Here is a 27,084-nt window from a genome sequence, read left to right on the forward strand (position 1 = left end):
TTAACCACTGAGCCACGAAGGGAACTCTCCAACCAAGATATTCTGCATGCTTTTATAGTCGTTCTAGGAGTATTTGGTTCATTTCATTATATACATTTTATTTATATCAATTACAAAGGATGCACAGCCACTTTTCTCCATGAATTGGTTTAATGTCTAAATATATTAATATGTTAGAGTGATAATAAATGAAAATAATTTATAAATACCACTAAATATATAATAAAATGTATATTAGAGTGTATGTTAATTTTTATTTATTAATAGAAAGATGCAGAAAAGTCTTTTTTTCTTTTTTGTCTTTTTAGGGCTATATCCACAGCATATGGAGGTTGCCAGGCTAGGGATTAAATCAGAGCTATAGCCGCTGCCTTATATCACAGCTACAGCAAGACCAAATCCTTAACCCACTAAGTGAAGCCAGGGATTGAACCTGCGTCCTCATGGATGCTAGTCAGATTTGTTTCCACTGAGTCACAGTGCAGAAAACTCCAGATGCAGAAAAATCTTGATACCACTATCATGTCTATACAATGTTAAGTCTTTCATAATACAGACATCTACACAGCTGCCATGTGGCTTCTTTGCACCATCTATCTGACCCATGTTCTAGCTTTCTTTATACATTTAAAACAAACAAACTAAGAATGGATACGAAACTCATATACAGAAATCTATTGCATTTCTACACACTAATAGCAAAATATCGAAAATAGAATGCAATTCCATTTATAAATGCATCAAAAAAATAAAATACTCAGAAATTAATCTAAGGAAGTAAAAGAGTTTTACTCAAAAAACTGTAAGACACTGACAAAAGAAATTGAAGATGATACAAACAGATAGAAAAATATAGCATGTTCATGGATTAGAAAAACTAATACTGTTAAAATGACCGTTTTACCCAAGGTAATCTATAGATTCAATGCAATCCCTATAAAAACACCAATGGCATTTTTCACAAACTAGAACAAACAAATCTAAAATTTGCTTGGGAACACAAAAGACCCTGAATAATCCAAGTGATCTTAAGAAAGAATAACAGAGCTGGAGGTGTCAAGCATATTTTTAAACATAAAAATAAAAGCAATCTAAGCTAATTTTAGAAAATTTTGAAAGTAGGAAGCCACCCATGGTGGCTCAGCAGTAATGAACCTGACTAGTATCCATGAGGACACAGGTTTAATCCTGGTCTCGCTCAATGGGTTAAGTATCTGGCATTGCCATGAGCTGTGGTATAGGTCACAGATATGGCTCGGAACCTGCATTGCTGTGGCTGTGGCATAGGCCAGCAGCTATAGCTCTGATTTGACCCCTAGCCTGTGAAATTCCATGTGCCACACTGCGGCCCTAAAAAAAAAAAAAGGGAAAAAATTTTGAAAGTACATAAAATATGCAAAAAACACATATGATCCCACATTCCTGAAATAACCATTAATGTTTCTTCAATATACATCTGATTTATATGCAATATTCTATCATATATAATTATATATACCATATAACACTATACCCTTTTGCATTATTCTAGAATAAAATTATGATGTTGTCATAATCATATTTTAACAGTTTATATTGAGAGTAGTAATTAATCACTTTCAAAAATAACTTATCTATAATCTCTCCATTGAACTAAGAAGTGTGCTGGCTGACAAACATTGCAGACTGCTTTGAACATTCATGAAACCAGACTGGTTTGTGAGCAGAATCATCTTAAAAGTGAAATCAGTATGGCTCCATGTTATTTTTGTTAAAAATGCTATGCAAAATACATTCAGTCATAGTCAAGGATATTTTCAAGGGAAGGCAGTTGGATGGGGTGTGACTAAATACACACAACTCAATCTTCATAGGTGATTTAAAAAAAAGAAGAAAAAAACCAGAATCAGGAAAAAAGCTTAGAACTTAAATGTAACTGGAACTTACATAATTGATACTGGGGAAGAGGGTAATTCCTATTATAGATGGCTCATTTGATTGTTTCAAGTAACAGATGGCTATATAACTAGAGTGAGTATGCTTATTTTATTTTCTTTTGAGTTTTTCCTTCTTAAAAAGGCAAATATTTATATTTGTTAAATTGATAAAACAATTATCATTATTATTTTTGTCTTTTTGTTTCAGCGCAAAGCCGGATCCTTAACCCACTGAGTGAGGCCATGGATTGATCCTGCATCCTCCTGGATACTTGTCAGATTCGTTTTCACTGAGTCACGACGGGAACTCCCAAAACAATTATAATTGATCTAACTTTGTTACCATGGCATTTGTGTTAAATGATTTAGTCAGTACTATTTCTACTAAACACTAATGTAAATAATTTTTCCTTCATTAAAGATGCATAAGTCAGCTTAAGTCAAAGACAAGGCAATGATGATAATTGGTATAAACCAAACATTTGGCTTTTCTCATAAATATACGTGGTATTTATGGAATTGAATGTTTCTCTGAATCCTGCTGTGTCAACACTAGCTGTGTGATTTGGGCTTGTTACTTAACCACTCTAGGCTTTAATTTTCTCATCTTAAAACAAGGCTAGTATTACCTAAACTGAAAGATTGTTTGAAGAACTAAAAATTGCAATTTTGTATCATAGCAGTTGCTTAATAAAGAACAATTATGGACATCTATTAAACTATCCAAAGTCAAATGAAATTTTAAAATATTAAACACATACTTTGTGAATATGTCCAATGTAGTTGTTTAAACTGGAAAACACAATATAATAGTCACTTTTTAAAATCTGAAATATCATTTTGGAGGAGTTTGATTATTTAAGTGATTTTGTTGTTGACCAGAGTTCTTGGACTGCTTGATCAAAAAAAGTTGACAAGAGACCAGACAAGAAATTCAGGCAAGCCTTTACTGGGACTCTTGCTGCAAAATGAGGGAGCAAAAAACGACTAACAGGTTCTCTTGCTTGCTCCCAGGGTGCAGGGGTGGGGGGTTGGGGGAGGCGTGAAGCAGTCCCTTATATGGGTGAGCGGAGGAGTGGATCCAGGGGTCAGGCTGGAGGGATGGCTTGGGTGGTTTGCCCACCCTCTTGGTGGTGCTGTGTGCACAGTTCATGCACAGTACCCTGAATTTGCTCCCAGCTCCTCAGAAATAGCATTTGGGTTTTTGGTCTTTTTATATCTTGTTCATAATTTGCCCCCACCTGTGCATGCATGCAGTTATTTTCAATCCCTTATAGTTTCTTTGTATTTTGTTGCTGGAGGAGATGTTTACCCAGGTGCAAGCAGAAGATACCAGATCCCAAGTCAGAGCCTGTCTCAATTTCATAAATTCTCCATCAACTCCCTGTAGATGAATCAAGTTAAGCAAAATGACTTATGACTTCATTATTAGAAGAAATATAATAATATTTGTTAACAAACAAGGTAGGGGAGAATTATATGTCTCGACACCGCATTTTGTTCCACTTGACAATTTGTCTATAAAATATTTTTTAGTGATAATGCCTGACTTTAGTGATAACCCTGAGTCCTACTAACTACGAATCACCATCATGATTCCCATCTCTGGGCTACTTGTTGCTCCTAATATGCACCATCTTCTTTCCTCCATCTGGGATGCCCCTCCATTTCTTAACAAATGATAACATTCCAGTTTTTGTAATGCTCAAATACTAAATTTCTCCTGATAATTTACTTGATCATTCCTACTCTTGAATAGGTATTACAATAAGGAGCTAGTGCTAAAGTAGGGGTAGATTCATGTATAACTTAATATAATCCCTCTCTTGAAGGACATTAATCACATTAGGTTTTTTACCACAAATGCCAAGTTTAGAACACATTTCTTTGTACTCACTTGGATATGTGTGTTTATGTATATCTATCTGTACTTGAGATCCTTTTTTTTTTTTTTTTTTTTTTTGGCCAAGACTACAGCATGTAGAAGTTCCTGGGCCAGGAACCTGCACCACAGCAATGATCTGAGCCACTACAGTGACAACACTAGACCCTTAACCTACTCACCACAAGGAGGGGACTAAGTTATTTTCACTAATATGGTATCTGTTCCTTACAATTAAAGGATCTTGAGGAGTGATTTTCATTCCTTCATGATAGCATGATCCATAGTAAATGTTGTATAAATAAATGGTGAACGAATGAGTGAATTAGTCTTATTTTATGACCCTTTTCAAATACAGTGACTCCAGAGAGATGAAGAACATAAAACAAGGAAAGTAATCTTTTTGATGTAATGAGTATTCTGTGATTCTGAAAGAGAGATAATTTATCAGCATTAAAATCATGCACAATGTCAATCAGTTTCACAGAGAGACCATGTGAGGTAGATAGATGACAAAAGATTAATCAAGCAACTGCTATAGGGCAAGATTAGTGAGCTGATTTCAAGCAAGTTTGACAGATAAAAAGGACAGCAATGTACCTCATGAGGCACTAGGGTATTGTTCCTAATGCTGGAAAGTGATTGCATCAAATTATATGGAAAATCAAAAAGTATTAGTTCAACTGCAGAAAAATATATACCCATTGAAAAAATAGTCCCTGCCAAAAAATGATTTAAATGCATATATTTAAAAAATTATTAAATTGATGGTATTAGTCTGGATAATGCACTGGCCTCTCATAGGTCAGAATGCCATAAATAATGTCATCAATTTATGTTAATGTCTACTGAATTCAGTGTGTTCCAGGCATGTAGATAATCAACAACAGTAGACATGGGTTTTCAGAAATTATCAATGGATGAAAACAAAAATAAGGTATAAACATTATTGCTATAAATTGTTTTGGAAAACTTAAATTTAGTTTTATTTCATAAGCAAATGTATTTTGTTTGATTGTGGGAACCAGCTTTCTCATCTTTGAAGAGAAATTATGAGTTGGTTTCCTAACATTATATAAAGGAGGCTAATGAGATTGCTGACTTCTTAAACTTATCATTATGATGTCATAGATTTAACACTGATATGTGATATTACATGCATTATTCCCTTTGATGTCTAAGGAAAACGAGAAAGAAGGAAAGCTAGAATAAACTCTGTAGTGCTGGATTTAAGATAGCGACATCAGTATTAACTTATATTTAGCTTGATACATAGATGTATATAAATATATATGAAGATAGAGATTATATATATATAAAAGTATATGTGTATATATATATAAAGTCTCAAATCTCTATCTTATGTGAAAACCTAGAGGCATTGACAACTCAGTAACAATGAGCAAACCCATTGTCCAGATTTTGTTTTTCTAACATCATCTTCTAATAAAAGGAAACAGGACTCCTTCAAAAAATGTACTATACTAAGTCTAGAAGAGAAAATACATAAGATCATCCTGGATTATCCTGTAATTATAATAAGCATAGAAGTGTTCAAAAAACAAAAGGATAAGTAAAGTAAGTCAGGCAAGGACAAATATAACATGATATTACTTACGTGTGGAATCTAAGAATCATGCAAAAGAACTTATTTGTAAAATAGAAACATACAGACTTCAAAATCAAATTTATGATTACCAAAGGGAAGTGGAGGGATAAATTAGGAGTGTGGGATTAACCTATACATACTACTATATATAAAATAGATATCTAACAAGGACATACTATAGAGCACAGGGAAATCTACTTAATATTCTGTAATAACCTATATGGGAAAAGAATCTAAGAAAGAATATATATATACATATACACACACACACATATATATATAATTCACTTTGCTATACACCTGAAACTAATATAAGATTGTAAGTCAAATATAACCCAATACAACTTTTTAAAAAACTAAAAACAAACAAACCAAAAAATCCTGATAGGATGAGGGCATATCAGTAGCTCTAAATGTCCAAAGATGGATTAATTTAATCAACAAAGTAATTAGTAAACAATCTGGTACTGTATTATAACCCAAAGTGTACAATTAATATAGGCCCTAGTGATATAAACAAATGATTAAATAAAAAATGAGGGGAAAAGAGCAAGAACTTCCTTGCAAAATTCCAAGTAATATATGCAGATATTCTCCCATTCTTGAGAGCAAGCCATACTTCATGACACATTTCTATGGAATAGATTATGGAAAAGCAAAACCAATATTACAGTGGAGAAACTTTGCCAAACATACTTTAACCAACTGAATAAGATTATCACTAGCAATGTCACTGGCAATAGCATGGAACCCCTGGTGTGATGTGATAAGAAGTGAACTTCACCTCCATGGTATTCTTACCAAAAAAGTCTTTAATCTCAATTAGCATGAGAAAAGCATCATACAAATCCAAATTGGGGGATATTCTACAAAACTGATTAGTACTCACCCAACTGTCAAGGTCATGAAAAACAAAGACAATGAAACTGCTGCAGAACAGAAGAGACTCAAGGAGATATGACAACTAATGCAATAAAATATACTGAATTGGATTCTGGAACAGAAAATTATACTAACAGAAAAAATGGTAAAATCTAAATAAAGTCTAAAGTTAAGTAAACAGTAAGAAACAAGCCTTGGTTTCTTAGTTTTGACAAATGTGCCAGAGTAATAGAAGGTAACATTAAAGAAAACCAAAATTAGGTGAGGCTTTAGGGAAATTCTTTGAAGTATCTTTTCAACTCTTCTATAAATCAAATATTATACCATAATGAAAATTTTACTCTAAAAAATTATGAGTTGGGAGATGGGATCAAGATGATGGAGGAGTAGGACATGGGGCTCACCTTCTCCCACAAACACATTAAAAAAAAAAAAACAAAAAAAAACAAAAAACAGCAAATACTACATGTAGAATGATTCACATGGAACATATACTGGAAACCGGCAGACTACATCAGACCTCAAAAAAAGTCAAGAAACCCTCCACATAACTGGGTAGAACAAAAAGGAAAAAGAGAGAGAGAAAAGAGAAAAAAAAAGGAATCAGGACAGGACCATCATTCCTGAGAGAAAAGCATGAAAGAAGAAAGAAATCTGCATTTTGGAAGGTCACCTAACTGATAGGGAGATCAGCCAGGATGGAGGGGGAGCCACAAAGCCTCGGAGAAAAGCACAAAAGCCAGTGTGAGATGGGGAAAAGAAGAGAGAGCTTCACAGATGATCTGTACCACCACCCCATGCAGCCAGGGACACTTGGGTGGGAGCTGGACACTGAGACTCCAGCTACTGAGGTCAATTCTGGGGAAAGGACTAGGGTTTGCTGTGTGGAAACAGCAGGAAGCAACTAGAGAGCCATGCCTCTGTGCACACAGGCTCTCAGGCAGCAGGGAATCTCTTCAACAGGCTACACAGGCAGATGCAAACCACCTCAGCCATCTCAGAAAACTGAGGTGGGCGCAGTCCAGCACCAACTTAAAGTCCCATGACCAGGCACCACCTGTGGCAACCACAAATCAAATCCAAACAAAACATTCACAAAAACTAAAAAGAAGGGGACACAAGCATAAAATGAAAGGAAATCACTCAACCAAAAATAGAGAAAGAAAGGAACAAAGGTGAAACATAGAATCAAATGGAAAACAAGGTTTAAAACGGTGATAAATATATTTATCAGTAATTATCATAAAATGTCAATGGACTGAACGTTCCAATCAAAAAAAAAAAAAAAAAAAGACATAGAGTGGCAGACTGGATTAAAAAAAAAAAAGGAGCCTACAATATGCTGCCTACAAGATCCACACTTTGGGCAAAAGATATGTATAAACTGAGGGTGGGGGGATACTAAATGTTATTTCATACCAACAAAAATAACAGGAAAGAGGTGTAATACTCATATTAGACAAGATGGATTTTAAAACAAAAGCCATAAAGAAAGAAAAAGAAGAACACTAATGATAAAAGGATCCATTCAAGAAGAGAATATTATACCCATCAATATATATGCCCCTAATACAGGAACATCCAAATACATAAAACAAATACTAACAGACATAAAAAGAGAAGTTGATAGGGATACACTAAGAGTAGAAGATTTTAACACTCACTCCCATCAATGGAAAGATCCTCTAGACAGAAAATCAATAAGGCAACAGAGATCCTAGATGACATAATAGAACAGTTAGACTTAATTGATAATTTCAGGACATACATTGAAAAGAAACAGAATATGCATTCTTTCCAAGTGCACATGGAACACTCTCTAGGATTGATCACACACTGGTGTACAAAATTAACCTCAACAAATTTAAGAGTACAGAAATTATTTCAAACATCTTCTCTGACCACAATGGCATGAAACTAGAAATCAACCACAGGAAAAGAAATGAGAAAAAAATGGACTACATGGGGACTAAACAACATGCTATCAAAAAATCAATGAGTCAGTGAAGAAATCAAAAAGGAAATTTAAAAAAAATGCCTTGGAATTCCCATAATGGTACAGCAGAAATGAATCTGACTAGGAACCATGAGGTTGCAGGTTTGATCCCTGGCCTTGCTCATGGGCTAAGGATCTGGCACTGCTGTGGCTGTGGCGTAGGCCAGTGGCTACAGCTCCAGTTCGACCCCTAGCCTGGGAAACCCCCATATGCCTCAGGTGTGGCCTTAAAAAGACAAAAAAAAAAAAATGCCTTGAGACAAATGACAATGAAAACATAATCATAAAAACATCTATGGGATACTGGGAGTTCCCGTTGTGGTGCAGTGGTTAACGAATCCGACTAGGAACCATGAGGTTGCGAGTTCAGTCCCTGTCCTTGCTCAGTGGGTTAACAATCCGGCGTTGCCATGAGCTGTGGTGTAGGTTGCAGACGCGGCTCGGATCCCGCGTTGCTGTGGCTCTGGTGTAGGCTGGTGGCTACAGCTCCAATTCAATCCCTAGCCTGGGAACCTCCATATGCCGCGGGAGCGGCCCAAGAAATAGCAACAACAGCCAAAAGACAAAAAAAAAAATCTATGGGATACCGCAAAAGCAGTTCTTAGAGGGAAGTTAACAGTGATACAGGCCTTTCTCGAAAAAAAAAAAAAAAAAAAAAAAAAAGAACAAAACCGCAGAAGGAAGGAAATAAGAGAGATCAGACAGGAAATCAATTTTAAAAAGTGATAAAAAACAATAGTAAAAAATTAATAAAACCAAGATCTGGTTCTTTGAAAGAGTAAACAAAAATGAAAAACTCACACTCACAGCCCAAAACAAGAAATAAAAAAGGAAAAATCTCAACAGTATGATAGAAATACAATAAAAAGATAGAATACTATGAATAATTATATGCCAATAAGTTTGAAAGCCTAGAAGAAATGGACAACCTTCTAGAAACATACAGTGCTTCAAAACTGAATTAAGAAGAAATAGATAATTTGAACAGTCTGAATACTAGCAATGAAATTGAATACGTAATTTTAAAACAAAACAAAACAAAAAACCTCCCTACAAACAAAACAAAAGTCCAGGGCCAGATGGCTTCACAGGCTAATTCTACCAAACATACAAAGAAGAACTTATACCCATCCTTCTTAAACTCTTCTAAAAGATTGAAGAAGAAGAATCACTCCCAAAGACATTTTATGAAGCCACCATCACCCTAATACCAAAACCAGACAAAGACACCACCAAGAAAAGAAAATTATAGGCCAATATCTTTGATGAATACAGTTGGAAAAATTCTCAAAAAATTTAGCAAACCGAACCCAACAACACATAAGAAAAATATACCATAACCAAATGGGATTCATCCCAAGTTCACAAGGATGGTTCCACATACACAAATCAGTCAATGTCATATATCACTTTAACAAAAAAAAAGTGAGAATCCACACGATCATTTCAATAGATGCAAAAAAAATCATCTGACAAAATCCAACATCCATTTGTGATAAAAACTCTTACCAAAGTGGGTGTAGAGGGAACATATCTCAACATAACAAAGTCCATTTACAACAAACCCAGAGTCAATATAATATTCAATGGAGAAAAGCTGAAAGCCTTCCTGCTAAAATCTGGAACAAGACACTCTCACCACTTTTATTCAACATAGTATTGGAAGTCCTAGCCACAGCCATCAGACAAAAATAAATAAGTAAAAGGTATCCAAATTGGAAAAGAAGAGGTAAAATTGTTACTATGGAGATAACATGATACTATACATAGAAAATCTTAAGGACTCCACACAAAAACTACTTGAATTGATTAGCAAATTTAGCAAAGTAGCAGGATAAAAGATTAACATTTAGAAATTAGTTGCCTTTCTGTATACTAACAATGAAATATTAGAAAGGGAATATAAAAAATAACTTTTAAAATCACATCCCCCAAAATAAAATACCTAGTAATAAACCTGACCAAGGACATGAAGACACTTATGCTGAGAACTACAAAACATTAATAAAGGAGATTAAAATAGATTCAAAGAAAGAGAAAGATATACCATGCTCCTGGATTGGAAGAATTAATATTGTTAAAATGTCCATACTACCCAAACAAAGATTTAATGTTATTCCTATAAAATTACACATTACATTGTTCACAGAACTAGAAAAAATAATCCAAAAATTAATGTATAACTGTTAAAAGACTTAGAATTGCCAAAGCAATTTTGAGGGGAAAAAAAAATGCAAGAGGCATAACTCTCTCAGACTTCAGACAACATTACAAAGCTATGGTAATCAAGACAGTGTGGTACTGGTACAAAAAAACAGACAATAGAACAGAATAGAGGGCCCAGAAACAAATCCAGACACCTATGGTCAATTACTCCTCAACAAAGGAGCAAGAATATAAAATGGGAAAAAGTCTCTTCAGTAAGTGGTGCTGGGAAAAGCTGCTTGTAAATCAAAGAATCTAGGGTACACCCTCACACCATGCTCAAAAATAAACTCAAAACAGCTTAAAGACTTAAACATAAGACATGACACTGTAAAACTCCTAGGAGATAACATTGGCAAAACAGTCTCTGACATCCACTGTACAAAAATGTTTTCCTATGTCAGTGTCCCAAGCCAATATAAATAAAAACAAAAATAAACCAATGGGACCTAATGAAAATTACAAGTGTTTGTGGAAAGACTTACAAAGGAAATCATTAAAAAATATGGAAATGAAACCATAAAAAAGTGCAACCCAGAGAATGGGAGAGGATGTTGCAAAAGATGCAACTGACAAGGGCTTAATCTCCAAAATATTCAGACAACTCTTACAACTCAACAATGACAACAAAACTCAGTCAAAAAATGTGCAGAAGACCCACATAGACATTTCTCTAAAGAAGACATGTGGAGGAGTTCCTTTTGTGGCTCAGTGGGTTACAAACCCTACTATTATCCATGAGGATGCAGATTCAATCTCTGGCCTCACTCAGTGGGTTAAGGATCCAGCATTGCTGTGAGCTTTGGTGTAGGTTACATACTCAGCTAGGATCTGGTGTTGCTGTGGCTGTGGCATAGGCCAGAAGCTACAGCTCCTATTGGACCCCTAGACTGGGAGTCTCCGTATGCCACAGGCACAGCCATAAAAAGAGAAAAAAAAAAAAAAAAAGAGTTACCACCTCACACTGGTCAGAATGGCCATCATTAATTAGCCTACAAATAACAAATGCTGGAGAGGGTATGGAGAAAAGGGAACCCTTCTCACTCTTGGTGGGAATGCAAATTAGTACAACCACTATGGAAAACAGTATGGAGGTTCCTCAGAAAACTGAATATAGACCTACCGTATGATTCAGCAATCACAACTCCTGGGCATATGTCTAGACAAAACTATAATTCAAAAAGATATACACGCCTGTAGTGTTCAGTGCAGCACTATTCATAGTAGCCAAGACATGTTAACAACCTAAATGTCCATCAACAGATGAATGGATTAAGAAGCTGTGCTAGATATTTACAATGGAATCTTACTCAGCCATGAAAAGAACTAAATAACGCCACAGGCAGCAACGTGGATGGAACCAAGATTCTCATACTAAATGAAGTAAGTCAGAAAGAGAAAGACCAATACTATGTGATATCACTGATACATAGAATCTAAAATATGGCACAAATGAACCTATCTACAAAACCGAACTTATAGAGAAAGACCTGTGGCAGCCAAGAGGGAGTAGAGAAGGAGTGGGATGGACTGGGAGTTTGGGGTGAGTAGATGCAAAGTATTACGTTTAGAATGATAAGCAATGTAGTTCTGCTGTGTAGCACAGGGAACTATATCTTGGGATAGATCATGATGGATGATAATATAAGAAACAGAATGTGTATATATATATATGTATTACTGGATCACTTTGCTATACAGCAGAAATCGGCATAACATTAAAATCAACTGTATCTTAATTACAAATTTTGCTAAAAAATAAGGTGTCTCTTTTCAAAATTATCACTATGATGCCATAGATTTAACAATGATGTGTTATAATATAATGCAAGCATTCTTCCTTCTTAACATAAATTTTCCCATTTTTAGCCAATGGGAAGCTCTTTCAGTTGGCTGCTGATTCTCTTGATATGAACTCAGTAATTATAATGGCTTCTTTTCTTTCTGTTATGACACAATGTTCCAAGTGCATTTTGTACAATTCCTTCCACAGACTTGGAATGAATCATTTCCTTAGTCTTGAAATGTCTTTTAGTAGTGGATCATATTAGATACTACAATCTGTGTACAAGTCATGTTGATTTTTAATAGACTGGTCATTATTTCTAAGCCTTTAGTGTGTAGAACTAGAAAATACATATTTCACTGAAAATGTAAAATAAATTATTAATCCATACTGAAACTTTGAATTCAAATTCAAAACTACTAGGTTTTTTTTTACTTATCCTCTCTGACCTTAAATATATTTCACCTTTCTCTAATGCTTTTTTCCAACAACACCAGCATAATAATTCATTGGCCTCCTGTAACAATATATACACAACTTTCTCAGAACAGCACTATCAATTCTAGCATCAACAATACGATTAATGAAGACAGTGTAAGTTGTTTTTTGCAATTATTTTTGTCTTTAGGAGATATACCACTCGAGAGGATAAGTCAGAATTATCTGCTTTAAAATAAATTAAGATAATGAAACTCTGAGTAGCTAAGGAAGTTTATTGCTCCTTCCTCCTCACCCTAATTTTCTGTCCCTGGAGGAAATACTCCTTCATTTGGATAAATGCTAGTGTACATGTCTCTACCTTCCTTTCCCTCACATAATATATCCTTGAGATCACTCCATGGTGGTAGAGGCAATTCTCTTCCATTGAACAGCACTCCAAGTTTAGATATACCACTGCTTATAACATAGTATCATCTCAAAGAACACGAGTTATTTTCGGTTTTGTTATGATAAACAGTAATACATAGCTTATACATTCAACTTTTACAATTACGTTAGTGTATATTTAGGATAGAAATCTAAAAGTATGATTTAAAGTAAATTCTACCATTGATAGCTTTATTCACACATCATTTTTTTTTAACCTAGACTATATCTTCAGCTTCCAAATTTCTTTCCCCGCCTCCAGTCTCATATAATATTTACTACACACATCAAGCTTTTGGCCCTAAGATGCTAATCTGATCATTTTACCCCTTTGCTGACAGCCTTTCATGATTTTTCTATTTCTATGAGATGCAAACAAGACTGCTGAGTCAATTAATAATTATCCTTTGCTTTGCTTTCCAACCTCACTTGCAGTATTTCTTCCAGTACAACCTTAAGTCCAGTTACACCAAACTTTTAGCAGTATGTAGAAAGGCATATGCCTGATCATGTCTTGATCCATAAAACATATCCATAAAAATTCAGTTCAAACTCTTTCTTTGTGAGTTCTTCTTGGATTCCCTCAAAATTGGAATGAGACTTCCTATTTTGCCCATGCCTCCCTCTCTTGGAAACCTGATCATACTTTTGGCAACTCTTTATTAATAAGAATTGCCTATGATGTGCCAGAACTGTGCTGAAAGTTTACATATATTCTATCAGAATAGAAAAGTTAAGTAATATATCCAAAGTAATGTGGCCAAGAAGCTAGGGGCCTAAATATGAACCTATTTATTTTACTATAAAAGCCTGAGGTCTTTGAAGCAGACAAACCGTTCTGCGTTTCTAAATATTGTGGATTCCTCCAGTATACTTTTTAGCTTCCAGACCCCTTATTGCCCTTGAAACTCGTTAACTCAGCAGATTTTGATGAGGACAGCATGATCTCTGAAATCAGACAGACCTGAGTTTTATCCCTAGCTCTTGGTTTTAGCAGTTACTAAGGATATAAACTTGCAGAAGAATTGTAAACTTTAGATGAGCTTCCTAATCAATTTAATGACACAAATTTTTCTGCAGATCAAATGATATATGTAAGGCCTTAGTACAACAGTGAGAGTTCAAAAATATTAGGAATCTTCCAGTAATAGCCAGGATTTTGTTTTGTTCACCTTTATATCTCAAGCACTCGGACAGTAAACACACATCATAGGTGCCATATATATATTTATATATATATATAAATATATATATATATTTGAATGTGAATAACTTGATGAAAGGCCTATTTCCCAACAAACTTGCCTTTCTTCTATGTTTCTTTTCTTATTGAAGATATCACCAACTTGCTGAATACTGCAGCTTCTTTTTAGAATATTCAGGTTCAAACTTGAGGTTACTTTCAATATTAACTCCTAAATATGCACCATGCTCCCATGACTCGCCACCCAGTGATGAGTGTGCCCTATCAGTTTTATATCAGCAATAGCTCTCTGATTTCCCTTGTCTTGTTTCTTTTCTACTGTCCTACTCCACATCTTTGTCCCATCTCACTTGATTTTCTGAAAGGGCAATCTACAGACTTATAAACCAGTCCCAGCTCCTGCCTTTCTTGATTTACATCACCAAACAACCTCACTATCACCAATGTTTCCTTTCTAAAAGTGGAATACCTAATTATAGTATTACTCTATCAAAAAAATACACACACACATATATTTATACACACTGATACATACATACCAGGCACCTCCTCACAGAATGTTTCAATATCCCAAACAATTCATTAAATATGCTCCATTAATGTCCCAGCGTGACTTTCTGTTCTTATCATCCTCTACATTTCCAAGTTTGTACCCTCAAACAGCGTCAGGTCCTTAGACATCATTTTTCTACTTAGAAAGCTATATTTGTCTCTCTATCTCTATCTCTTCTCATTGAAAATTCTCTGCAAAACCTTCCCTGATACACTCCATGTACTCTTTCTCCTCTGCTCCTTGACAATGATTCAGCGACACTATATGATCACATTCTGCCACACCATGTGAGCATTTTGACTAGGAGCTGTGGCATGTTCATCTGTGGATTCTCCAGAGTACCAGGGCCCTTCCCATAGCAGGACTGCCCAAATACTAGCTGAATTGACTTCAGAGAGTTGGGCAACTATAAGAATTTTACAAGTCTTCTGATAGGATATCTTCATTTAATATGTTACTACATTGAAAAATCAGAAAACTGTGGAATATTTACTTAGAAGAACACAAAAGCAATAAAATAAAACATAGTTGTCTTTGGTTTTCTCAGCTAGTTATAATCCTTCGAATTTTTCATAGTGATATAGCCAGATCTTTTACCTTTGCCTTTACAAATGCTCAAGTAATTGTTTTCTACATGTAAATTCATATTTGGGATAATAGGCGATATATTGCAAGTCAGATTTATAAAATGGTTTGGAGGACCAGAAACTCAAGATTGAAAGTGCAGGTGTTAGCTGTACCATTACTAGGCATATTTTAATTCTTCACTGCTTTGTCTTCAGCATTATCAATTATCGCTTCTGTTATTTACAAATGCACAACTTCTGGCACAGCCTCCACTTGCCTTCCTTCCTAGCTAACTCCAAAACTCTTTCCATTTGGATGCATCTTAAAGACAGGCATGACATGCAGATATATCTATAAGTATACCCATATGGATATAGATATGGATAGAGAGATACATAAGAGGTATTCTACAGAGAAAGATAATTTAGATTCATAAAAGTAAACTGGATAGTTTAACTGGAAAATGGAAGTTCAAAAACAGATGACTGTTTTGGAAAAATATAGTTTTGTGATCTGTGATCATATTAGCCATGGTGTCATTATGAAGGTTAGATTAAAAAATCAAAAAACAAAAAATTTGTCCCGCATCTATATTGATGGTAGCATTACTTCCTATGAAAGCTCAAATCTTTTCATTTTTGAGAAGAATAAAAGTTAATAACTGCCTCTATGCATTAGGGAGAACTTCAATAATTGCCCAACTTGGTAATGCATTTAATGATTTGGTGGGTTTTGAAATTTTAATTTAAGTTAAATTCATCTTGAATTTTATGTGGTCTATTTTATTGCCTTCTTATCAGAAAAACAGAAAAATCTTATTTCCACCTTGGTTTTTACATTGACAGAAAAGACAAAAAGGAAAACATTTTTAATCCCACTTGACTTGGAACACTAAAGCTTTAAAAACTAAAATGACAAATGTATGATTTGTGACATTCAATTATTCACAATTAAGTTTCTTGTCATAACACTCAGTAACAGAAAAGTGGATAAGTAACAACAACAACAAGCTGTGATTTTAAAAACAAAATTCAGAACTTAGAAAAGCACTCTGAAGAAAAGCGCTCTGAAGTTTTAGCAGGGACTAGTAAATGTCATCCTCAAACTCCAAATAGTGGTGATTGGTGATATGTAACAAAAGGAGACTTGAAGGAGTAAAGGGAGTACACATGTCAGAAAAAGCCTTTACCAGGTAGGGCCCCTGTAACAACTTCACTTTGATCAGTTCTTTCACTTCTTTTCCCAAAGGTTACATCAGATAAACATACATACTTGCAATATTCTTTTGTAAAATGTAATGGAAAACAGTACTTTAGGTGTAGAAGACACTAATATATTAAATGAAGGTAACATACCAGAAGATTTCTAAAATTTCTTATAGTTAACCTTCAAGGATAATCTCTCCCTCTAACAATTCCTCAGAAGCTTGGCTTTAACTGATTTAACCCAACTTTCTGGGCTCTAAAATAATAGGATCCAACCAATGGCACCCAAAGGAATGTAAGGATTTAAAACACTTTCTCTCACAGTTTAATGGAATGAGGGGATTGGACCTACTGTCTAGATCAGGAGATCTCAAACCATACAGAGGAAATCAGAAAGCTGTCATTCATTGCTACTGCAGCCAGTCTCTCAGAGTGTGGTACAGACTCCAAGCCAAGTGAAATCAAGTCTTAAAGGTGACCACTGGAAAGGCAGTGACACTTTAGCTCTAAAATTTCTAGGAAAGTTAATTTTTCCTCTACCCACTCAAACAACTATTGACATAACCAGTGCAGTGCTTAGGTATTTCTGCAGTGACAAGGAGTAGAATGAGTATTCTGGAGCCCCAGTTAAGAAAAGACTTGCATGAAAAAAAAAAAAAAAATTTTTTTTTCTAGTAGGCACAAATACTCACGTGTGCCCACTACCCCAAGCACTGTCTTTCACATCCTCCATCAGCCTCTGAACTTTGTCCCTTCTATCCCTGGAATGAGCCCAGCACAGAGGATAAGTGTTACCTGAAAGGCGACTGCAAGAAAGGACTCCTCAATCACTTTTCCTGTTATACAGGTCAAGCAGTTCTTATTCCTCGTCCCATGCCTTTCAAAGAACAAACATAGAAGCCCCTTTTCAGTTTTCATTTCTCAGTCTTTTTCCCACCCTGTTCACTCATCTACTTTGTTATTTGAATTAACGTTTTCTTCCTTGCTTGCTTTCCTAGAATGTTTCAACTTCTGTAGGTCTCTTCTCCAGCCTTACCTCCACCAGTTCTTTCCTCCTTGGTCCTAGCCTCTTAGACCTGCCTGCGGCTGCCCTTTGCGCCTTTTCTCATTCCTGAGCCCATTCACCTCATCCATTCCCGTCTCAGGCTCTCCAGATTCTCGGGGCGGTTTGCTGGTGAGAAATCTTTGCTGCAGCGAGGACCGGAGTCCCCCGCGCGCAGCCCAGTGGCAGGAGAGGGCGAGGCTGAGAGAAAGGCAGGGCTGTAGCAGAGGGAAACAGCCTGCCCTCCCGAGAGCCTGCAAGAATGCGGCAGGGGGCCGGGGACATGGGGAAATACTAACTCCCCCAGGCCCTGACCCGGGCTTGAGGAAACGACCCGCGGCTGAATTTCTCGCCAAGTGCAGCGGCAAAGCAGAACCGCCTGGAAAGCAAAGAGAAGGACGCTGGGGGTGCCCATCCCCAGAGCAGGACCCTCGGCGGACGCGGGAAGAGAGGCGGGAGTCTGTGAGTGGTGAAGAGGAAAAACCTGTGTCCAGAATTGGCTCAGGAGCGTCGGAGAGACTGAGGCGCTCGGGTGAGCACCCAAGGGGTGAAGCCTGCCGTGCGGTGGGCGAGGGGCGTGCGGAAGGAGTGCCGCGCGCTCGGGTGAGGGACGCAGTGGGGGGCGGGGGGGGACCGCTAGGTTCCGGGCTAGCGCAGGCTTAGGGGTGGCGGCGGGCGGGAGCGGCGGAGCGCTGGCGGCGGCCTCGGCGCCAGTGTTTGTGTGTATGTGAGAAAGCGAGGGCAGAGCGCGAGTGCGAGTGAGGCACAGATAGAGCGCATGTCTCATCCCTGCGAGCAGCCACTAGCCGCTCCACCACCATCTTTTGCATGTGCAACATTTGCAGCCGGACAGAAAAACCTCTCCCAGGGCTATGGAGACTGCGGAAAAAATCTGGCAGCTCGGGATGGATTGCTAAAGGGACATAGTCATAATCCTAAACCACCCAAATCTCTCTCCTTTTTTTTTTTTTTTCTTTTTTTGGTTGTTTTTAATTTTAGCGCCATAGTCTTCAATGTCTCTCTGAACAGCATTTAGGAAGAGTGCGAGAGAAAGAGAGAGCGCGCGCCAGGGAGAGGAGAAAAGAAGATGAGGATTATTTGCAGACAGATTGTCTTGTTATTTTCTGGATTTTGGGGACTCGCCATGGGAGCCTTTCCGAGCAGCGTGCAAATAGGTAAGCAATGTTCGGGTGGGGTATGTATGTGGGTGGCGGTAGCAGATATCCTAAAGTGAGTTAAATGAGTTGCTGATAGGCAATTTAGGAGAACCTTCTGCGGCTTTCCCCTCTGCTTCTCTCTTCCTTTCTCCCCTTTATGAAAAGACTGCTTCTTTGGTGCAGGTTCAGTTGGAACAGCACATAGCTGCCCACCCATTCGTCCTCAGTCCATACTCCACTAATTTCCACCTTTGGCTCACGTCGCTTAAGTAGCACTGGAATAAGTTTGGGGAGGGGGGGAAACACCTCTATGAGGTTTGACTGCATTTTATCTCATTTTTTTTTCTTAGAGCTTGCAAGGATATCGAGTTTGTTAAACAAACCAAAAAACAAAACAACACCACACACACACACACACACACACACACACACACTTCCCGTGCTCTACACCGCAGCTTTCTTGCTGTTTTAGAAGGATACTGAGCAAAAAAGCATTTACACCGGAACCCCCTTTGCCTTTGATTGCTACCAATTAACCAATTCCAAAGTTAGATTCTTTTCCCGGAACCTTTTTTTCTTTTGTTTTTCTCTTTAATATTTATGCTCTTAATCTTCCCTCTCAACTCTGTATCCACCCTAGGTTCTTCTTGCATTCTCTCCTGTCTTTTAATGGGACGCAGCTATTGAATTTCTTCCAGCTAAGCCCAGCCTCAGACTGCATCATTTCTCGTGGACAGTGCACAAAACGTTTCTAATTAGGCTGAGTCCAAGAGCTGCATAAAACCAAAGTTCAGGTCTCCTTTCCGATTTCCCTGTAACCTGCACGTCACCACATCCCTTCATTTCTGTATTTTAATGTAAATTCTCATTATCCATCTATGAAATGCCCCGAGCTGGCTGATGTAGCAGTGTGCTGGGAATCATGGGGAGGACAAGAGAGAGAAAGGAAAACACACTAAATGGTCTGTCTCAGAGGTCACTGTGATCATGACACATTGGGACAGGAAAAAGCTGAGCAGTCCTAAAGACTGAAATACTGAGCATATACCTTAGGGACAAAGGTCAGTCTCCCAAGACGTGGTAGTGGGGATAGCTCCTCAATTGTACATGCTGGTGAATAGCAAGTGGATTTGACAGTGTTTAGGGTGGGTATAGTAACACTTACAAGAGGAAACATTGAATGTGCCTTTCCTACTGTTTTCAATAGGTGGTCTCTTCATCCGAAACACAGATCAGGAATACACTGCTTTTCGATTAGCAATTTTTCTTCATAACACCAGCCCCAATGCGTCAGAAGCTCCTTTTAATTTGGTACCTCATGTGGACAACATAGAGACAGCCAACAGTTTTGCTGTGACAAATGCTTGTAAGTAAAATAAGTTGTGGATAAATGAGAAGAAAGTTAAAATGGGCCAATATAGTCCCTTTCCTCTGTATTATTATTATTATTTTAGAAAGACATTCAAAATCTCCACAGTTGGCTGGTTGCAGAGCAAATCAGAGTTTAAAAAAAGATTGAGTCTCAAGGATATTTAGCTGGTGTTTCTTGCTCTTCCTTCCTCTCGCCCTCCTTCCTTCCTTCCTTCCTTCTTTTTTCTTTTGTTGAAATTAATTGAAGTTCCTTTCTCTTTTAACATTTCAGTATTATTCCTATAACCTGAATGTCAAGTTAGTGAAAACTGTAGTCCAATCTAGTTTTTGATTTGTATTCTTTTGGGTTTTATTTGGTTTTCACTAAGTGTATGTCTTGCTTTTAAAGAAGGCACATGCTCTCTTTCACTGGTAAAGGCCATGGAAGGTTTGCTAACAGTGAGAAAGAGAGGGGAGCGGTGGTGTGGAGGATATATATTCAAGTCGGTTGGTTGACGCTGCAGATGATCTGGTGATGTCACTTGAGGCTGCCCTGCTCTTATATTCTGGGTTGTAAATGTCTCTTGCTATCAGGTAATGCATATATCCTGTGGATATAACTCCACGAATCCTTACCTTGGTGGCAAATCATGTGAGTCTCCAATCCACCTGAATTCTCAAACCAACCCAGCTGGATCTATTTTCCCTACACAATAAGGTTGAGAATGGATGATCTCACCTAATGCTATAATTAACAGTTCTCCAGAGCTCCCCAGCCAAAATACTATAGAACTAGAACAATATAAAATATAATCAACTGTGTATTAATTTAAAAATCACTAAAATAGTTCATTCAATAGAGCAGTTAGATTCATTTTCACTCTTGAGGGAAATGTTTCAAATATCTTTTTTATGCGCTATTTTACTACTGCTTAAAATTTATGTTAAGATAATGGTTATAGATTATGTAAGACATTTAAGAATAGTTTCTTTGTAAAATTTTGCACAGCAGTAATAAAATGTTCCATCTGTGCTATATAATATTTTTATTATATCAAGTAGAGTATATTTTAATTTTGAAAGTCCTCTTTGAGTACAAGAAAGTGTGTACTGAACAAACAAGTGAAATTGAAAACAGTTTCTATATGTTAGGAGGATATCTATTTCATTAATTATTTTAATTCCTGTATATTTACCATTAGTTCATATAGCAAATAATATGATCATTTTTTCTTAATTTTTAGAATCTAATTATTTATTTTAGAACTTGATTTCATAAGGAGGTTAAAACACTTGACATTTTTAAAAAAAACTGTCACAATTGTATTAATTGGCAGAATGCTTTAGTTACTATGAGCACTAATTAAAAGAATCTTGTATTTAATAATAAAATCAATATTGATTATAATGATATTTATATCAGGACAGAGTTATTTTTAAGCAGAAATGCACATAAATCAGAGTTAGCTTGTGGGTAGTCATTTTAGAAAATGTCTCAAGTTATTAATTTCTGTTCCAAGTTTTGGAAGAGATGTCAACATTTCACATAGTTCTAGGTATAAAATATTCTGCTTAGTATATTGCATATTATCAGTTTATTTAAATATTTTTCTCATATCTCTCTTGAGATTCTGTCAAGAAAAATGTCTCTAAATTTAAAAATAATTTATGATTGAAATATATCTGAAGGTACTTTGTCTACAGTAAATTACTATTTAAATATTTATTTTTATTATTAAATTTCTAAGGACTTTCCTAAAGTGGGGCTGTATTAATTTTTACAAATTAAGCTCTTAAGTATTCTAAAGTTTGTGTTATGACTTCTAGCTATATAAGCTACAAAGTGCTTCCTCCATATGATTTGTTAATCTCATTCAAGATAATTTTAATATTATTTATGTAATAAAATGTTATATAAAATAAAGTGTTACTGGTAAAGAACCCGTAAACGTGAGAAATTGATGAGAAGCGTACACAGAAGGAAAACATAGAAAAAGGTATACAATATAGGTAATGTGCTATTCTTTAACATGTTAGAATTGAGAAAATTTAAGGCCAAGTAAAGCAAGTCTGCTTATTCTGATTCTAAGCGTAACACAATGTTTAATGATAACATGTTTTCTGTAATCACATGTAATTGATTTTGTGTACATGTTTAAACTATTTTAAAAAGCATAATTTGTACATGAGGAAAAACATTTTATAGTAAAGAAAAAAAATTTTTTTGACAAATGGGTATGCTAAATGTCTTCAAGGCAAATCTAAGCAGAATTTGGGGGAAAAAAAAATCAATGATCAGAGAGTATGGATCAGGTGATTGGTGTTTGTTAAGTGGACTGACCAAGAGCATGGATACGTGTGATTTTCCAGTCTAATTAAAGGTGAAACCTAAGCAATAAGTATGAGGCAACCTCATATATCAAGCTCTATGCCTTTGGGTATGAAAGGATAAAAATAGTATTCTGGCGAATTAACATGGAATTTATTCCCCACAGTGATACAAACTGGATCTTTAAATTTTTTCATGTTGGATTAAATATAAAGGTATAGTATGTGTCCTGTCAGGTTTATTTATTTTTACGTTTTAGAATTATTTTTATTGAAGTATGGTTGATTTACAATGTGCTAATTTTTGCAGCGATTCAGTTATACTTACATACATCCTTTTTCATTATGGTTTATTAGAGGACATTGAATACATTCACTGTACTATACAGTAGGACCTTGTTTATCCCCTCTGTGTAGAGTAGCTTACATCTGCTAACCTTAGCCTCCCACTCCATCCCTCTCCCAACCCCCTCCTGCTAGGTTTATTTTTAAGTATGATTTTCCTGCAGTGGATCCTTGTAAAACTGCAGGATTAAGAGTCTTTGTGAATAAGGGCCACTAAACAGGATATGTTTATTTTATAGAATGTATACTTAAAGACAAAAAAGGCAGATTAAGGAATAAAAAGTATTGTTGGTTATCTATTGGACAGATGTAAATTAATGTTGGTCCTACTGCCTTAAAATTAATTTGGCACTCTAAAAATACTCTGGGCAATCTAAACATTCATTGTGTAGATTTTACCTACTGCGTAAGGATAAATCCAATTAAATTAAATTTTGCTTTTGGCATAAATCCCAAATTGCTAAGTGGGGGTGGGGATAATTTTGGTTTCTGTTTTATTTTTTTACAGTATTTGTGTAAGATTAGATAAAAATATTTTTCTCTTTTTAAACTATTCACATTGTTGAAAGATCACACTTTGCTAAGTGTAAAACTGAAATTATAAGAAATACAGATAATATAAAATTGACATATTTCAATAGCAAAGTATATGTATAACAAATAGACCAAGGAGTCAAATTTCAAAACGTAAAATTAAGTGTATATATTTCTTTGTTGTAATCTGTTCAAAGTATGGGGTGTGGCAAAATAGACATTTAAAAAATAAATTCAATGTGGATGATGTTCTTTAAGAAAATATACAGTTGACCCAAAATAGCTACTCTTACAAACAAACTTGCTAGTTAAATTGGTTATGTTCTTTGAAAACATTTAAGACAACCTGAAAGCTGGCAGTGTTCTTATGCTTTTCCAATAAGTAATTAACAAAGATATTTTGGGTTGGAGGATGATGTATGTTAAATTTGACTAGAAATAATAACCAAAATACTATCGTATTCTACCACCAATTTTCTAAAAGATAAAAATAGAGATGTTGCAATGATTAATTTAGTGCAGTTAAGTTAGAAATCCAATAAAAGAATCAGTCCTTTAATAAAGCAGTCCCTTTACAGTCTAATCCACAGATGTTCAGTTTCTGCAATGATTCTTTTAAATTTTGGATGGGCAGTAGGAAAACACATAATGAAATAGATCAAGTACTCAGGTATTGTTACTTTGGTGAAATAATAAGAAAATTTTGTGGAACATTACCAACTTTTTTAACTTGGACAGGAAAGATCAATTGGTTAATATTTTTGGTTTTTTTGTTTTTTAATGTGTTTATCTTACTCTTCTGTCTAAAATCTCCTTTTCAGTGGTTTGAAACAGAATGTATTGGAAAGGTGTAAAACAATAAAAATTAGAATGGATATTATACCCTAGAAATGATGAAAAAAGTTGTTCTTTTTTAAATATTCTGTTTGTGATGGGCTTAGCTATCAACTATAAATATTCAAGTTGAGTGCTACTTGTAAAAGTGGATTGGTATGTAAAATATACCCTTTTAGTTAATCTAAATATGTTGAAAATGTAACACTATATCCAGTAGGCTATATAGGCTTTTTCGCTTATATAGTAGATATTTAATCCAAAATTGTTGAATTTAACAGTACTAAATAGTACAAACTTTTAGCTCTCTTTCAACAACATGTAAATATTGCACATTTTCCTTTTCAGGGACATGAAGTCCTAAAAAGATATTCTAGGAGTTTATATTGGACAGATATAATAATCTTAAAAAATGCTAAAAATAAAATTCTGGTGGTTTGACCTGCAAAGTTGTTAATGGAAATATGTTGGAATTAAATACTATTTGACTTTTATTTTTAGGAAAATGAGTGATGTGACTCTATTGTGACCATGATTAGGTTTCCTTATTTTGCATTGATAGCAAGATTCCGTGTTGATTTGAAATAATTCTTCAGTTCTATAAAATTCTTTCTCTCTTTTTCTTAATTTTCCATCATGAGATTGATGACAAAGATGAGTCATATTCCTGTGGTTTGCCCCTTTCTTAAAACTTGCACAGTTTGGATTGATGTATTTCAGAATTGTCACAGGATTGAAATTTCATAAAACCATTTGAAAAACTCCCTAATTTTTTTCTTTTGTAGTCTTCCAAGTGTTATTACCAAAGAGGAACATTTTACCTTCTGGTATTGGGAAATATGCATACATCTTATTTACAGAATTTGGTTATAGTTCAGGAATTTAAAATGAAAAATAAATACCATATACCTTACATTTCATTGCAACATAGAGTTTTAAAATTGCTTTTATATGCATGATTTTATTTGACCTTAAACTAGTCTTAGAGTGAGACTGAGAAGATAGTCATTATTTTGCAGTTTTGCCAGCTTTGGCTCAAAGAAGTCGCTTGACTTGCCAAAGACCATGTAGCTAATAAGCTGCAGGGCCAGGGGTTGAACCAGAACTTCTAAATCCTCCCCTAATCAGGATACCATAGGGTGGTAATAGGATACCATATGGTGTGAAAAATACATCTATATTGAGATTACTTGTATTAAGAAAGAAAAAAGAATTGTCATTTTTTTTCTAATATCAACGTTTTGAAGAAAATAGGGCAAGACATTTCTGGGCAGCTTATTCATTAATCAGATGACATTGAGTGATATAGCAAAGACTGAAGTCATATTGTATAATTAATGTGTCCATTCCTTCACTAGATTAGATAATAAATGTACCTATTTATTCATTCAACATATTTATCAAGGGCAACTGTATTTAAGACACTATACTAGAAATGAGGATACAAAAATTTACGTTAGTTGTTGCCCTTAAGGGGGGCTATTAATCCAGTGAAAAAGATATACAAGCCAATACAGTAAGAAAAGTATTATGGCAAAGAAACAGAGTGCTATGATGGATTAACACAGTAATGAACAAACATTAAGCTTGGCATGGTGTCCTAGGGGAGCTAGCACTTGATCTGGCCCATGACTCTAGTTGAGTTATTTGAATAATAGAGAGGAAGGAAGGCGCTTTTAGCCAAAGGAGCCTCGAATGACAAGGCACCAAGGTGTGATTGGACCAGGTGTGACTGACCTGCTGAACATGGTTTAGTCTGGCTTTAGTACTGAATATGAGGGGAATGAGAGGTGTGGTGAGGGGTGAAGCTTTGTAGATCCACAGAGGATCTTATAGCTGTTTTAAGGAGACTCTTTTGAATAAAAAGGGGGACCCATCAGTAATTTAAAAATAACAGTAACATGATCAGATTTATATTTTACAAAGAACAGGATTATTTCAAGAAGGAGAATGTATTGAAAGGGGACAAAAAGGGAAGAAAAAAAATCAGTTGAGTCTTAAAGTAATACAATTTAGGATGATGAGTGCTTGAATAAGAGTAGAAACACCAAGGAGAGAGAAAAGTATATAGATCCAAGAATACAGGACTGTTGACAGACCTTAGTGATGAACTGGATGTCTTTGTGGGAGAGTGGAAAGAAACTCTGATAAGAATTAAAGATGATATCTTCAGTTTCTGGTCTGGACAAATGATTAGATAGTGGTACACACAGAGGAAGGAGCAGATTTGAATGGGAAATGTTAATTTAGTGTGGATATACTGATTTTGAGGATTTTAAGAGACATCCAAGTGCAGGAAAAAGTTGGACATGTTTATCAGGAGCTCTTGGGCTCCATCTAAACTGAAGAGAGACATTTGATAATGGCTGAAGCCATGGACGTGGGTGAAATCATCCAGAGACAGCAAAAGCAATGAAGAGTCTACTGAGGACAAAATCCCAGGAAATAGCAATACTTGAGAGACAGGAAGAGGAAAGGAACCTGAAGGAAATAGGTCAGAGAGTTCAGAGGAAAATGAGGCAATTTCACGGGAGCCAAGAGGTGGGAAGAATTTCAAGTATAGTGATCAACCTTGTCAACAGCTATAGAATTTAAATAATAAGTTGCAAGAATAATTGATCTTTAACATCAGTCTTTCCTTCTCTTTTCTTTAGAGTGATCTTTTGTATTTTGACCAGAAGAAATAGCCTTTATTAATTGCACATGGATTCTGTTAATACATATGCTTGTGTATCTTGGCTAGAATACTATTATCTTTTATTTAGAAGTAGGGAGAGTCTTTTTTGGACTTTTGAACCAGATGGGTTTGAATTTGCAAGCTG

General features: G+C 35.6%; 2 protein-coding genes across 31 annotated transcripts in view; one reads left to right on the forward strand and one right to left on the reverse strand.

Moving 5' to 3' along the window:
- Window positions 1-772: 772 nt before the first annotated feature.
- LOC110255428 (uncharacterized) lies at window positions 773-18,501 on the reverse strand. Of its 2 annotated transcripts, XR_014815164.1 has the most exons (3): window positions 17,709-17,832; window positions 17,468-17,549; window positions 773-3,300 (listed from the first exon to the last, which is right to left on the reverse strand). XR_014815164.1 is itself a non-coding variant. In XM_084975930.1 (2 exons), the coding sequence occupies exon 1, from the start codon at window positions 18,499-18,501 to the stop codon at window positions 17,794-17,796; it is 708 nt and encodes a 235-aa protein (XP_084832056.1). In that variant the 3' UTR covers window positions 16,103-17,549; window positions 17,709-17,793. The 2 variants fall into 2 exon arrangements, 1 of the variants encoding a protein (XP_084832056.1); XM_084975930.1 differs by lacking the exon at window positions 773-3,300 and having other exon boundaries at window positions 16,103-17,549; window positions 17,709-18,501.
- Window positions 17,940-27,084, forward strand: part of GRIA4 (glutamate ionotropic receptor AMPA type subunit 4) — a 362,056-nt gene continuing 352,911 nt past the window's right edge. For 20 of the 29 annotated variants that reach the window (XR_014815154.1, XR_014815156.1, XR_014815155.1 and 17 more), the window contains exons 1-3: window positions 17,940-18,246; window positions 18,714-18,889; window positions 20,079-20,237. Coding sequence is in view for 16 of the 29 variants with exons in the window: in XM_084975905.1 (XP_084832031.1) it covers window positions 18,802-18,889; window positions 20,079-20,237 (247 nt within the window). In the remaining 13 variants the exon portion in view is untranslated. Of the gene's footprint in view, window positions 18,247-18,426; window positions 18,890-20,078; window positions 20,238-27,084 lie in introns of those variants that run through there. The other 9 variants (XR_014815150.1, XR_014815152.1, XR_014815148.1 and 6 more) reach the window with 1 other exon arrangement.

The sequence above is a fragment of the Sus scrofa genome, chromosome 9, assembly GCF_054392235.1.
Source record: "Sus scrofa isolate SSC_HxYL_T2T_F1_AM1 chromosome 9, Sscrofa_HxYL_maternal_Yorkshire_Landrace_v2.0, whole genome shotgun sequence".
In the NCBI taxonomy this organism is placed as follows: Eukaryota; Metazoa; Chordata; class Mammalia; order Artiodactyla; family Suidae; genus Sus; species Sus scrofa.

Bases quoted from the DNA above. Each gene is read 5' to 3' on its own strand.
- LOC110255428 (XM_084975930.1), bottom strand. From the start codon at position 18,501: ATGAGACATGCGCTCTATCTGTGCCTCACTCGCACTCGCGCTCTGCCC.